At 36.7% G+C, this 13,923-nt stretch overlaps 1 protein-coding gene across 1 annotated transcript in view; it reads left to right on the top strand.

The window, feature by feature from the left end:
- Positions 1-10,586, top strand: part of KBTBD8 (kelch repeat and BTB (POZ) domain containing 8) — a 24,409-nt gene extending 13,823 nt beyond the window's left edge. The window contains exons 2-4 of the mRNA XM_006895953.1: positions 72-282; positions 4,418-5,532; positions 9,422-10,586. Coding sequence (XP_006896015.1) covers positions 72-282; positions 4,418-5,532; positions 9,422-9,885 — 1,790 coding nt within the window. The 3' untranslated portion in view covers positions 9,886-10,586. The remainder of the gene's footprint in view (positions 1-71; positions 283-4,417; positions 5,533-9,421) is intronic.
- The last annotated feature ends 3,337 nt before the right edge of the window (positions 10,587-13,923 follow it).

Genomic DNA, 13,923 nt, shown 5'->3' with positions numbered 1-13,923 from the left:
CAAACAAATAAAAACCCTGCGACCCTGTAACTGGCTCAGAACTTCTTGTGGTTGTACGATTTTTCTCCTAGATTTAAGTAAGTCTTCCCCAACGCCGAATGGGATTCCGTCTGCAGACCCTGCCAGTGATGCCATGGACCCCTTCCATGCTTGCAGTATTCTTAAGCAACTCAAAACAATGTACGATGAAGGGCAGTTGACAGACATTGTAGTGGAAGTGGATCACGGGAAAACATTTTCTTGTCATAGAAACGTCCTTGCTGCGATCAGCCCCTACTTCAGGTATGATGAAGGTGGGAACTCCTGGTGTCCACTGGGCGCCCCCTCCTCCCCTGCAGCGCCCCTTTTGTTACACTGAGGAAGAAGAAGGCAGCGCGTGTTTCCTGATAAACAGTTCCTTCCTCATTCACTCAGCCTTTGTTTTTGACTGAACATGGTTCTTCTAAAATGCAGGCAGTTTATAAGTTAGTCCACTGATGTTTGCTTTACGAAAAAGACCAGATCATTCTAGAATTGTTCTGCCTAATATGGCAGCTACTAGCCACGTGTAACTATTAAATTATCAGAAGTTAGAAATGAAGTTCTTCAGGCTCACTGGCCACATTGCTCAGTACCTACATGGAGCTGCCCACCTCTGCCCAATTCATAAGAGAGAGACCTTTGGTTGAGTTTCCCAGACTGTAGGTGTTTGTGGGAGGAGAATGTCTATCTTTGTTCCAAGACCCAGCTGGTGCATTCAAAATGCTGACCCTTACGTTAGCAGGTCAGTACGTAATCCACGGTGCAACCAGGGGCCCCCCTAAGTGTAGCTTGTGGCTGCCATATTGGATCATTCAGTTAGAGAATATATTCATCACTGAAAGCTTTATTAGAATTTTGATCTAGAATTCCAAAATATTATTCATAATACATACTTCATAAATACATGTAAGTGTATGAAAGTTTCTTCCTTTAAAAAATTATTAAGCAATTGACTGTTCTAATGTAATGGTGTTAAAATTAGTGCAGTGCAAATAAATGAGTTATTTCTGTGTGCCTTAGGCCCTATCCTCCTCATTATTTCCAAGATTTTCAGTAGTATTCTGTATGCTAAGTTTTGATTTATATTAATATTTGTGAATCATAAAACTTTGAAGTGAAATTGTAAAATGAGTGACATTCATACTCTTAAAATTAGGCACAAAGGCGGCTTCTAGCCTGAGTTTAGCTTTTTGTTTTGCTTCAAATACTCACATTTTCAAGTCTTCCAGTATTCAGAATGGATGTATGAATGATAATAAAATCAACTTCCCAGCTACCTCTAAATGTGCTTTTTCCCTTTGAAAGTACTTACCTTTGTAGAACAGAGAGTAATGCTTTATTCCAGAGGCTGGTTTCCGTTTCCTTTCTCAGAATACTGGGTTAAATATATCAGTATAGTTGAGTCTGATGTTTGTTACTTAGACTTAATTGGGATTAAGTCATTGGACTGTTGAGTACTTATCATCATCTGAAATTGCTGGAAAGAAAAAAAAAATGACATTCTCACACCCAGAAAATAAACTCTATGGCCCGGTAATGGAAACTACTAGGGGTAATTAATTTATTCAGGTTAGCTATGGTTAGATGCTTCTTGTGTTTGGATATGTCACATTTGCTTTTCATGCGTTGCATTACGTGATGTTTCTAATCCTGTCTCTGCACAAATATCCTCATTTTACATGTAAAGAAACTGAGGCTCAGGGAAATTGAGTGCTTTATCAGATCCTCTAATTAGGAAACGGCAAAGGCAGGATTTGATCCCAGAGCCAGACTAAGAAGCCAGAAGAACTAAGTCACTATAGGATAAGGAATGTGAAAATGTAAAAGGAATCCTTCTTCAAGATGACTTTGAAGAGCTTTTATTACCTATGAAATATGAGTAGTAAAAAAATCTTCAAAATGAAAATTTTATTGACATTTTACTTAAATGTCATGATTAAAATATGTTTTGACTATCCAAATGAATTACTGTAAGAGAATTATGCTACCGTAGCTTTTCATAATTTCTAAGAAGGTAAGGAAATTTATGAGAAACTTTCTAAGCATATGACAATGTGACTTTGAATGAATATATTTATTTGGCTAGACATTTAAGAATAGGTTCTTATTTCTTGCTAGAGGTGTTTTCATGGAATAAGTTTCTTGGTGGCAGGACTGTTCCTTATGTGGGATTTAGAAAGGCATTACTTCATAATTTTGAAGTCTTGCATCACTAGTGTATGAATGTGAGTAGCTAGAAATCAGGCCTGACTCTTGTGATTCTAGTAACTTGCCAGGATTAAAATTTGCGTGATTACTACTAACTTCTTGTTGCTCAGAATTTGTATGAGGAAGTATTCCCTCTTTGTATAGTTTTTAGATATAGAATTTAAAAAAAAAAAATAGAAATTACCCCCTTGAGAAGTTATCGAATGTCAGACTGCATCTGTGTGTGACCAACCTATTCATGTCATCAGTTGTTCCCATGATGAAGGGATATGTGATAATGTTCTCCTTGGGGGGTTAATCTCTGCCTAATGAAGGACTTTATTTTTATTTTTAATTGGTAGCCATAGAGCCTTTCAGCACCTGAATTGAAAGCCTGCCATACATAGGAACATATAGTATTAATAAGCAGAAAAACCTGTGCAATATAAACTTAAATTTTACTTTGTTGAAAAGAAAAAAAACCCAACACTTTAAAGATGATTAAATACGGCAGCAAGCAGAGTCCTTGTATTCTGTATAAATATAGTACTTCTCACACTGCATTTTAAAATTAATTACATATGTTTCATGAAAACTTAAAAAGGTATCTGGAAATCTTCCCATTTAAGGATATTTTAATAACATTTAAAAAAACACAAAAAATGTGGCTGTTGAGTCAATTCCAGTTCATAATATATCACTTTAAAATAAAATGGGAGGGGTCTAGACCTAAATATTCAACTTTATGTTAAATATTAGGTTAATTTCTTCAACAAATATTTGTAAAATATCCTGGAATGTGAAAACAGAGATAATGGCACATAGTGCTTTCTTCAGGTCGCTTTTAAATTGGCTTTTGATTTGATTTTTAGACTTAATTTTAAAAACTGTAGAAAGAAACATTCAAGAAGGGGAGGAAATCAAATGATATTTGTAAATTATCAATATAATATGAAAAGCTAGGCTTTGGGCTATTTAATGTTTTGACCAAGAAGTTTCTATAAATGTCTTGACATTAGTTTAGCAAATAAGCAAGCTTTACCAACTCTATTCTCAAAGGCAGAATTTTTGGATTTTAAAAACCATTAATCACAAAGTATTAGCCAACTCATATCCTGTATTAACTCTACAATAATCTTTATAGTGCTCAGATATAAATAAATACATTAAGTATGGTAATAGTGAGAAATGAGATTTACCTTTTTAAACAGGTTTTCAAAATGTCCAAGGTTAAGTGTTCTTTACATGCCTTATAATGATTAAGGAGCCACTCAAAAGGTTTAAAAAGGATTTGGGAGAGGAAATGCATCTTAATTTTCTAAGGTTAAACTTTCAAAGATAAATTTTAGGGATTAGTCCTCTTAATAATTTCCACTTGTTGTTGTGTGTACCATCAAGTTGGAACTGGCCCATAGCTGATCCTCCAGCAGTTTTTCGGAGGCAGTAATCTCACTGAAGGAGATGGGCCATCCTGCTCTGTTTGAGCAGCTGGCGGGTTTGAACCCCTGTGCCTTTGGGATGCAGTTCATAGTCTTACCGCTAGGGGTAGCTAGTTAGTTTCTTTGTATGCTAATGTATCACACTGGCATTCTATAAAAATTAACTGCTTTGAATTGGAACCAAGACATAGCTCATCCTCCTTTAGGTTTCTGAGGCAGTAAATCATATGGAAAGAGATTGATTCTCTTTTTTCCCTCAGGAATGCTGTTGTTGAATTTAGGGTGCCAGAGAGCCTGTGGCCTTTGGGTCAGCTGAGGCTAGTGCAGGATAGGACAGGTTTCAGATGGAATAGGATAGGACCTTGTCCAGATCAGTCATCCATAGAGTTCCTGTGGTCATGCTTGACTCGGTGGCACCTAACAACAACAACATAAGCAACTTGATGAGAAGTCTGAACAGGAGTCCTAGGGGAAAGTGTTGTCTTAGAGTATGCTTATGATCTTGGTTTGTTTTAATTAGGTATAGTCTCTTATTTTCAGAACTGACACAAAAAGGGTTGCGCTGATAATAGAATTTTTGAGATGAGCTAAAGTCAATCCTTCTGTTAGGTTAATCAATTTTATTCCTCTTCAGAATACCAGTAAACATGGTAGAGCATTTTCATTCCATTTTAGAAGACTACCTGTGCAGTAGTTTCTGTGTTTTCAAATTTGCCATGATACATTTTTATTTGTAGCAGGCAGATAATGAACTCCTCTCTCCTCCTTAGATCCATGTTCACCAGCGGCCTTACCGAGAGCACACAGAAAGAAGTGCGCATAGTGGGTGTCGAAGCCGAATCGATGGATTTAGTCTTGAGCTATGCCTACACCTCCCGAGTTCTGCTGACAGAAGCCAATGTTCAGGCCTTGTTCACCGCAGCTAGTATCTTCCAGATTGCTTCCATCCAAGACCAGTGTGCTAAATATATGATTAGTCACTTGGAGCCACAGAATTCCATCGGGGTCTTCATCTTTGCTGATCACTATGGTCATCAGGAACTCCGAGATCGCTCAAAAGAATACATTCGTAAGAAGTTTCTATGTGTCACCAAAGAACAGGAGTTTCTTGAGTTGACAAAAGACCAGCTCATAAGCATACTAGACAGTGATGATTTGAACGTAGACCGAGAAGAGCATGTTTATGAAAGCATTATAAGGTGGTTTGAGTATGAACAGAACGAGAGAGAAGTGCACCTTCCGGAAATTTTTGCCAAATGCATACGTTTTCCTCTGATGGAAGATACCTTCCTCGAGACAGTTCCACCTCAGTTTGCACAGGCCATTGCCAAAAGCTGTGTAGAAAAGGGACCTTCTGGTACCAATGGCTGTACCCAGAGGCTTGGAATGACTGCTTCTGAAATGATCATATGCTTCGATGCTGCCCACAAACACTCAGGAAAGAAGCAAACGGTGCCTTGTCTAGATACAGCCACAGGAAGGGTTTTTAAACTATGCAAACCACCGAATGACCTGAGAGAAGTTGGGATTCTTGTGTCACCGGACAATGACATTTACATAGCTGGGGGGTACAGGCCCAGCAGCAGTGAGGTCTCCATAGACCACAAGGCAGAAAATGATTTTTGGATGTATGATCATACTACCAATAGATGGATATCCAAACCTTCGTTGCTTCGGGCCAGAATAGGCTGCAAACTGGTATATTGCTGTGGTAAAATGTATGCTATTGGAGGCCGTGTTTATGAAGGCGATGGTAGAAACTCACTTAAATCGGTGGAGTGTTACGACAGCAGAGAGAATTGTTGGAAGACTGTTTGCGCGATGCCTGTTGCAATGGAGTTTCACGACGCTGTGGAGTACAAAGAGAAGATCTATGTTTTACAGGGTAGGTGCCTCATTCTCCATGGAAGGGCGACACATCCAGTATGGTTTAACATAATTATTCAGGTTTTTCTGATTGCTCCTGTTAATCAGGAAGCGAATACCTCTGGCTTCCTTATAAATTGTTGGAGCAGTTCTGTTCCTTAAAGCACCTATGAAGAGAAGTTTTTGCATTAAAAAAAAAAATCTCTGTAGATAAGAGCTAACTGAAGTAACTAAAATGATCCTGTGAGTTATTTATATTCTTTCTATGTTTCGATATCATGTGGAATAAGTATTTTTAAAAAACATTCTTTGATAAATAGTAGTTCAGACATTTTTTTGGAAACCACAGCTTGAGAGCCCTTTTTTAAGACTTTAAAGAAAAAAGCAACATCAGCACCTGTTTACTGTTCAGTATAGTCAAGAGGTGTAGTGATTGCTTTTCTTCTAGAACACAGTGCATTAGTTTAGAAGAGAAAAAACAAAGCAGTCAATTTATGCTTGTCAAGGCATTTTGTATTGAAATGTTATGAAACTTAGTTGTAAAATGTTTGAAATTACAGTCTTCATACTTTAATTCTAATATAATTTGCCTTCCATAACCCTGTGTTTTGAACTTTTTCATTGACAACTTGTAGATGTTCCCTTTTTTTTTTTTAACTACTACCTGGTAAGAAAGGCCATTTAATGGACTTAATTATTTTTGTCCCTCAGAAAAATAAGAGATTAATGTTCTGGCCAAAATGATAGATAAAAGATAACTGGGAAATGACTGAGAGATGTAAAAAAGATACTTGATTCAAAAAATATTTGATTCATAAAAAAAGGTGTTTGGTTTTGATTTGATTGACTCAGTGACTAAAATAAGTGGCTTGCACAAGGAGGAGATTGTAAGGCTGGCACAGGATAGGGCAAGTTTTTGACTTGTTTATAGAGTTGACTCAGCAGTATGTAACAACAACAGTGTTTTCACAGTGCTTGGTTTCCTATACATTTGAGTTCCTTGAATGATGCCTGTAATGTCCATAATACCAAACCTTTATTCCCCTTCTGCATTTGTTACTTGATTCAATCTGAATATTTTCCTCACACTAGCTTCAGAAGTTTTAGTGGTTTTCTGTGTGTGGAGTTGCACTGCCAGCCCAGAGGCAGGCGGTTTGAATCCACCAGCTGCTCCCCAAGAGAAAGATGGGTAATCTCATCCTGTGTGATTTATATTTTCTGAACCATGGTGGAGGGTCAGCTTTGGGTCAGTTTCAACTCAATGGCATTTAGAGAGTGAATGACTTTCTTAATGAAAAGAAGGGAAAACTCAAGGAAAAAGGGGCAACTTCAACAAGGTTGAAGATATGGATGGTTTTCCAGCTTTTATTTCGTTTAAATAAACTATAGCCTTTGTGATAATATTTTCACTTAAAATATCTGAGAAAATCTTGAATATAAAATTAATTTTCAGTGCCTTATTTTCCCATGACAGAGAATGGACCTGATTTAGGTTGTTGGATCTTGTCAGAAAATGGAAAGTTAAAGTAAATATGTAACTTAGCCAGTATGTGCTCTAAGTAGAAAGGTAGAATTCATTCTAAAAATTCCAGTTAGAAGGTAAAGGGTGTAAATTGATGTAAATGCTAAAGCAGAATAGCAGTGTATGTAGAATTTCAGAGCTGGAAAGAACCATGCTTAATCTGAGGTTGTGTGTTATGTAATAGGAATCTGAGGCCCTGAGGTTTTTCTCAATTACTCAGTCCTGTTTTTGCTTTATTAAGGAGACCTCAGATTTTAAGTCAACTTTTTGGTGACATTTTTCATCTTTAAGAAATTTGTAGAGGAATGTTGTCAGGTGAAGTTGCATCAGCTCTTACTCATCGTATTCCATGTACAGAACAAAACTGTGTCTGATCAAGCACTATCCTTACAGGTGGCTGTGTTTAAGCCTGTTTGCTCTGTGTGTGTGTGTGTTAAGTCTACAAAACAAATGGGTTTCCATCAACCACTTATACCCATTTTGTTTTATAGTATTAGTTGTCATGCTTCTTTCATGTACTTCTCATTTCTGTGAATCTTACCCCTTCCTTCCTTCCTTTTGGACTTTCTCCTTGGGCAGATGCTGCTGCTTTGACCTTCTAAGTTTGGGCATCCTGAAGAGAGTGGCTCCCTAGTGGAGGTGCTCACCTTAGAGCCCAGTTGTAGGGAGATCTTAGACGTGAAACCACGCCGCACTACTGTGACTCAGAGATACCATGTGGGTCGGAGCAGAACTATGCTCCATGGGCATTTTCAGTAACTGGTTTGTGTGTGTGTTTGGGGGGGGGTAGGTTGTTTGTTTTTAGCAGTAGGTCACTAGGAAGTTCTTTCATATACTTCTGGGTGGACTTTAACTTGAAACTTTTTTTATAGATTGCTTTTGAGCTCTTAACCATACATACATTCATACATAATCCACTGTAGAAAGTTTTCTTACCTTTATTAAAAATTCTGTTAGAAATTTCAATAAGTGCAAGTTTGTGCAAACAAAAACTAGTGCTTTAACAAGCTTTTGTAAGTAAAATTGAAATGAAAGTATCACTGTTATTAAGGAAAGTAGCCCTGGTGACAGTGTATTACAGATGGAGCTATTAACTGAAAGGTCCCAGCCACTCCACCGGAGAAAAAGGGATGGTCTTAAGCGAGCCCATGAAGACTTACAGACTCAGAAAGCGAGGCAGGGTCGCTGTTCATCAGATTCAGCCCGACTGCAGCGCACTTGGCTGCTGGTTATACTATTAAGTATGCAATTGAATGTGTAAACCTAGTTTCAAACAGTTTTGAAGGAAAATGCAACTTAAAAATCAGGTGTTTCTCATCTTAATCAAAGTTTATTTACATAAATAAACTTAAAATGAATAGTTAGCTCCTGTTGTGCTATTTCTGGTTATTGCAGTATCATTTTATGTGTTCTTAAAGGGTTCATTTATTTATAGAAAATTTTTTATATAAATATAGTTGGTAAATCTTTACTAGATGAATTCTTTAAGATGTTTTCACATTGGCATACTAGCTCAGTGTCCCCTCTTATTGTCAAAATAAAATAGAAAATAATTAAAAGTGAATACCATAAGCCGTGTATGCATTTCCTATCTTAATAGGACTCGTTTGTTTTTTGCCTTGGAATACTTTGAATTCTAGATAGCAACACTGAAGTGGCATAAACTCTTATAAAAAATTTTATGTATCTGCCATCTTTTAATTAAATAATTAGCATGCACATTTATAGTGGTTTATTTATGATCAAGTTTATATATACACCTGTGTGCTATTGTTGTTAGGTGTGCTGAGTCTCCTGTGACTCAACGTGAATCTGAACAAAGAATCGGAACCTTGTTCTGAGCCGTCGTCATCATCTCTGATACACTTGAACCCATTGTGTATGTGTGCACCTCTCTTTCTGGCTAATATTAATTTTTTAAGTTTACTTAAACTAAATTTTCTATGACATATAATTAGATAGAACAATTGGAGCTGAACTGTTGATTTTTTTCCACCATCAATTAAAGGTAATTCCTTATACCTCCCCTTTATGAATGTCCCAGTTCAGAGTGTTATAATATTAGCTATTGGGTCAAGTTGATGTCCTCTCCCTCAGGTGACATAGTTGTTAGGGAATTTTGCTGCCAACTCAAAGGCAGGTGGTTCGAATTTAACCAGCTTTGCCATAGGAGAAAGGTGGACAGTCTCCTGTTAGATTTACAGCCTCTGAACGCCTCTGCAGGAGGTCAGCTGTGTGGAGTGAAAAAGGTCTGAGGTATTTTGTGATCTAATATTTATGAATTTCTGGAAATTATAAGTAAACTTAGAAGTGATTGGAATTACACTGTATAACAAAACCCAACTGTATAAACGTGTGTATTCTTGTTTCCTTTTTCTTCTTTTAGGAGAATTTTTTCTCTTCTACGAGCCACAAAAAGACTACTGGGGTTTTCTAACTCCCATGACTGTGCCTAGGACCCAGGGCCTGGCAGCTGTATACAAGGACTCAATCTACTACATAGCCGGAACCTGTGGAAATCACCAGCGGATGTTTACTGTAGAGGCATATGATATTGAGCTAAATAAATGGACTCGCAAGAAGGACTTTCCATGTGATCAGTCCATAAATCCATACCTTAAACTGGTACTTTTCCAAAATAAACTCCATTTGTTTGTTCGAGCTACTCAAGTGACCGTTGAAGAACATGTCTTCAGAACCAGCAGAAAAAATTCCCTTTACCAATACGACGATGTCACTGACCAGTGGATGAAAGTGTATGAGACCCCAGATCGGCTCTGGGACCTTGGCCGGCATTTTGAATGTGCGGTTGCTAAACTGTATCCGCAGTGTCTTCAGAAAGTTCTTTAATGAGGAGCAGGCCTCGGCGAGCTCACTGACACCTCATACTTGAGGCAGTTTGTGTTATAGGGACACAGAATGCTGTCAGTATTTAAGAAAGGTGGGAGTTTTGTACATGGGAATGGGTGTGCTTCCAGACTGTAGAGTGGGGAGGGGTTTATTTTCATCCTTGTGATGTTTTCATTTCAGTAAGGCAACAGGTAACAAAGTGCAATTATCAGCATTTCCCCCCAATATGATCATATTAAAAAAAAAAAAAAGTGATCATATTGTTCAAGAGTTTGTGGTAAATAATCACTGAGACTCCAGATAAACCAGGACAACTATGCACTCCTATGGGAGCAGCACGGGGCTTGCTGGATAGGGACTTCCAAACTAGTTTGACGTGACTTTTCATTTTAAATACGGGTAATAATCTGAGGCAATATCACTAGGACTTGACATTAGCTCTAACCTCTCTGAAACAGAGGAGCGCTAACTTAGTTCCTCATTCTTAATATTTAAGTATTTTTTTGTATGTACTATTTTCAGGTGTACTAAGATTTAAATGTGTTTTGTTAATAGAGAAGATTGAAGTAGAAACAGATCAGTCTCAGAAAAAGCTTTTTGCCTCATTGATTCCTGTTCTGTATGTAATTTTTAAGTTAAGCTAATGTAAATTAGCATTTTTCTGTTGACATCTTTCAAGTGCTAACACTGTTTTTTTTTTGTTTGGGTTTTTTTTTTGTTGTTGTTGTTAACCTGAAAAGGGCTCAAATTTACAGGTGGCTGGTGCTAGTGTAAGTTGATTCATGTGCTTAGCTAGGTAGCGTTAAATGGTTTGAGCCTGTATTTATCTTTCAATTTGGAATGTTAGTTTAATGGTTCTAGTATTTGGTGAAGGGTTGTGGTTTCATAAGATTCTCCACTTCTATGATAGCAAGACATGGCCAGTTGTTCGTCAAACTTGACTCAGACTAGAGAGAGAATTATGCTCAGTTTGCACTAACGTGGGCCATTCTGTTGCCTGACCTCATTTTCCATCCTTAAGCAGAAAGGTAATTTATTCCTCTTCCACTCAGAACATAATGTGAAGTTTTATCCCTACTTTTAAAATTCTGTTTTCTTGAAATAGGAAATTCCTACAGAGTTCTAACTTAAGTGCTTTTAAATTATGTATGATCATATAAACCTTATTTTTTTCCCCCCCTTCATTTTTATTTTTAACAGTGATGGAAAATTTTCCATTATTCAAACTGAAAGTAATTGAGAAGAAGCTAAAGGATAAGTGAACAGAACCATAGCAGTATAGGTTCCAAAGCATTTTTATATTTAAGTGATGAATTGCTAGTTATCAGCTAGAAATAGTAACAAGAAGGGCAAACCACCTCATTTGTAAGACTTCATACAGATAATTTGGATCAGTAACTTTGTCTATGTTTAAAATAATTGATAAAGCATAAAAGTATAACCCGTAGTCTGTCAACCACAGCATTTTTATTCTCTTAGTAAACTGGTGTGGTGTGTATTTTAAAATCTTGCACAAATTGTAATGTGATACTGTGAAATTTAAAACATTGCCTCTTTGCATCACATACCTCATTTTTCAGAAACTTTCCAAACTGCTTGTCATAAACCTGTTCAAGTAGGGAAAAATTTCTGAAGCAAAATCTAAGGTGGACAGCATCTATCGAATTAACAGTCAGAATTTACGCATAGAAAACTAGGTAAGTGATTTCTGTCTATTGGTCTTGATCGTGTCTATAATCTCTTTATAAACATTATCAGCCAATAGTAACTTCCTCCTCACTCCTCCCATCACCAGTTTTTCTTCATCTTAGACTGTTTATTTTCAAGCTGTTTGGAGGCTATTTCTGTGAATTTTTTAAAGCATTCTTTGCAGTGTTGCTGAGGGACGGGGTGGGGGGTGGGAAGTAACCAACTTTGGCAAGAGGTGTTCACATAATTTAATTTTGAAAACTTCATTGAATATCTAAGATGTCCTACCGCTTTGTGACAATCTTCTGTATTTATTTAGGAAAATGTATTACTTGAAAACATGACATAGAATATTGAGTTAGCAATTTACATGTGCCGTGTTACATAGAATACAACATACTGTGGTTAAGTCTACAGTAGATTTCATTCTGTTGAGCTGTACAATAGTTGATCCTTTTTGTTATAACATTTTATATTGAGGGTATGCGCTAAGGATAGTGTGTCAAACCCCAAGCTTAGGACTTACTGTGAGAATAGAGCATATATTGAATTTTGTATGTTTAAATTCCATAGCAGGGACATTTTGCCACTTTAAAAATAGTTTCAGAAGAGGTCGTAGAAAACAAAGTTTAGTAGCGTGTAAATTTTTGTTTTGCTATTTAAGGTACGTTTTTGTAGTATAACGTGAACGTTAGTAAAAGGCACAAGGGATACTAGAGAACTAAAAGACAGTTAAGAGAACTAAAAGAGAAGTTGTACGTGCCCTTCTCACTTTAACTTTGTTTTAACATTTGGAGAATGTGTGTAGCACTTTCCTGTAAAATTTTTACATGTTGAAAACTGGACTTAGTAGAACTGAGTTAAAGCAAAGTAGGAATTATATTCTTTATTTTCCATCATTGTTGTCTGTTATCTTACAAAGTTGATTCTTAAGCATCAAGCTTCTTTCATTGGTGCATGAGACAAAGTGGATGTGATCTGTGAGGAATCAGATTCCCTATGTGAAGCAGTTTAAAATGGCATTCAATGTTCAGTGCTCAGGTATGTAGTAAGTACTGTAGTCCTATGGGGGCAAATGTATAGATATTTTAAACATTTTGCCATAATTGCACAATTTTTTGCATTTTTACCTGATGTCATTTGTTTCTTACAATAAAAACTTTTCTAATTGAAAACCTCCACTGTTGTAAACAGAATTCTGATTAATGAATTTTACAGAATTAAATTTTCATAAGTCATTAAATACTTCATGGTGACATTGATTGAAATTTTAATCTGCTGAGTGCTTGTTTTCTGATGCAAAATGAATTGGTTAATATCTCCATTTAGTTTTTTAAATAATATTGTTGTTGTTGTTGTTGATTGCCTTCGAGCTGAGCATGACTCATAGTGACCCTATGAACAAAAAGCTTGAAACCCCTCTTATAACTATTGACATTTATCAAAGCTCATAGAGTTTCCAGAGGCATGTTATTTAGGAAGTGGTGCCACTCCTGCTTTCAAACTTGTCATAGTATGTTATTGTTTTTATATGCCTTTGAGTCGCTTGTACAATCGATGATTTATTCATTGCAAATACCTTTTATAAGAAACAGAAATGATGACTATACACATGGACCTCACTTTACAGCCTACACAGGAATCAGATTGATTACATATGTGGGAAAACTCGTTGGAGAAGCTTAGTATCAGCTGAGAAAAGTAGGCCAGGTGCTGATTCTGGATCAGACCCAATCCAATCCACAAGAATCAGTTTCACCTTGAGTTTAACCCTCCTGAATTTAAAGACTATCTCAGGAACAAGTTTGAGGACTTGGATACAAATGAGTGAAGACCAGATGAGCTGTGAAAGACTATCAAGAATATAAATGAAGAATGCAAAGACGGAGGAAGAATAAAAGACCAAGATAGATGGGATAAGGAGTTGAACAGATTTCAAAGGGCAGCATAGGAAGACAAAGCAAATTACTATAATGAAATGTGCAAAGAACTGGAGTTGAAAAATCAAAAGGGACAAACTTATTTATTTAGCTGAGGAACTGAAGAAAACTCAAGTTGTAATACTTAAGGATGCCATCGACAGAATGTTCAGTGACCCAGGAAGCATCAAAAGAAGATGGAAGGAGGAAGATTCAATGTTGTGGAAATGAATATCCTACCAAAAGCAATCTACATATTCGAAGCAATCCCAATATAAATACCACATTCATTTTTCAAGGAGATTGAAAGGAAAATTATCAAGTTTATTTGGATAGAAACCCTGGATAAGTAAAGTGGTGGTGGTATTGTTATGTGCCGTAGAGTCGCTTGCGACTCATAGCGACCCTATGTACAACAGCCCTAAACTCT

The sequence above is a fragment of the Elephantulus edwardii genome, unplaced genomic scaffold, assembly GCF_000299155.1.
Source record: "Elephantulus edwardii isolate Elephantulus edwardi_28Jun2011 unplaced genomic scaffold, EleEdw1.0 scaffold00177, whole genome shotgun sequence".
NCBI classification, from domain to species: Eukaryota; Metazoa; Chordata; class Mammalia; order Macroscelidea; family Macroscelididae; genus Elephantulus; species Elephantulus edwardii.
The sequence above is the reverse complement of the archived record's forward strand: the minus strand, read 5'-3'. Positions and strand labels throughout refer to the sequence as shown.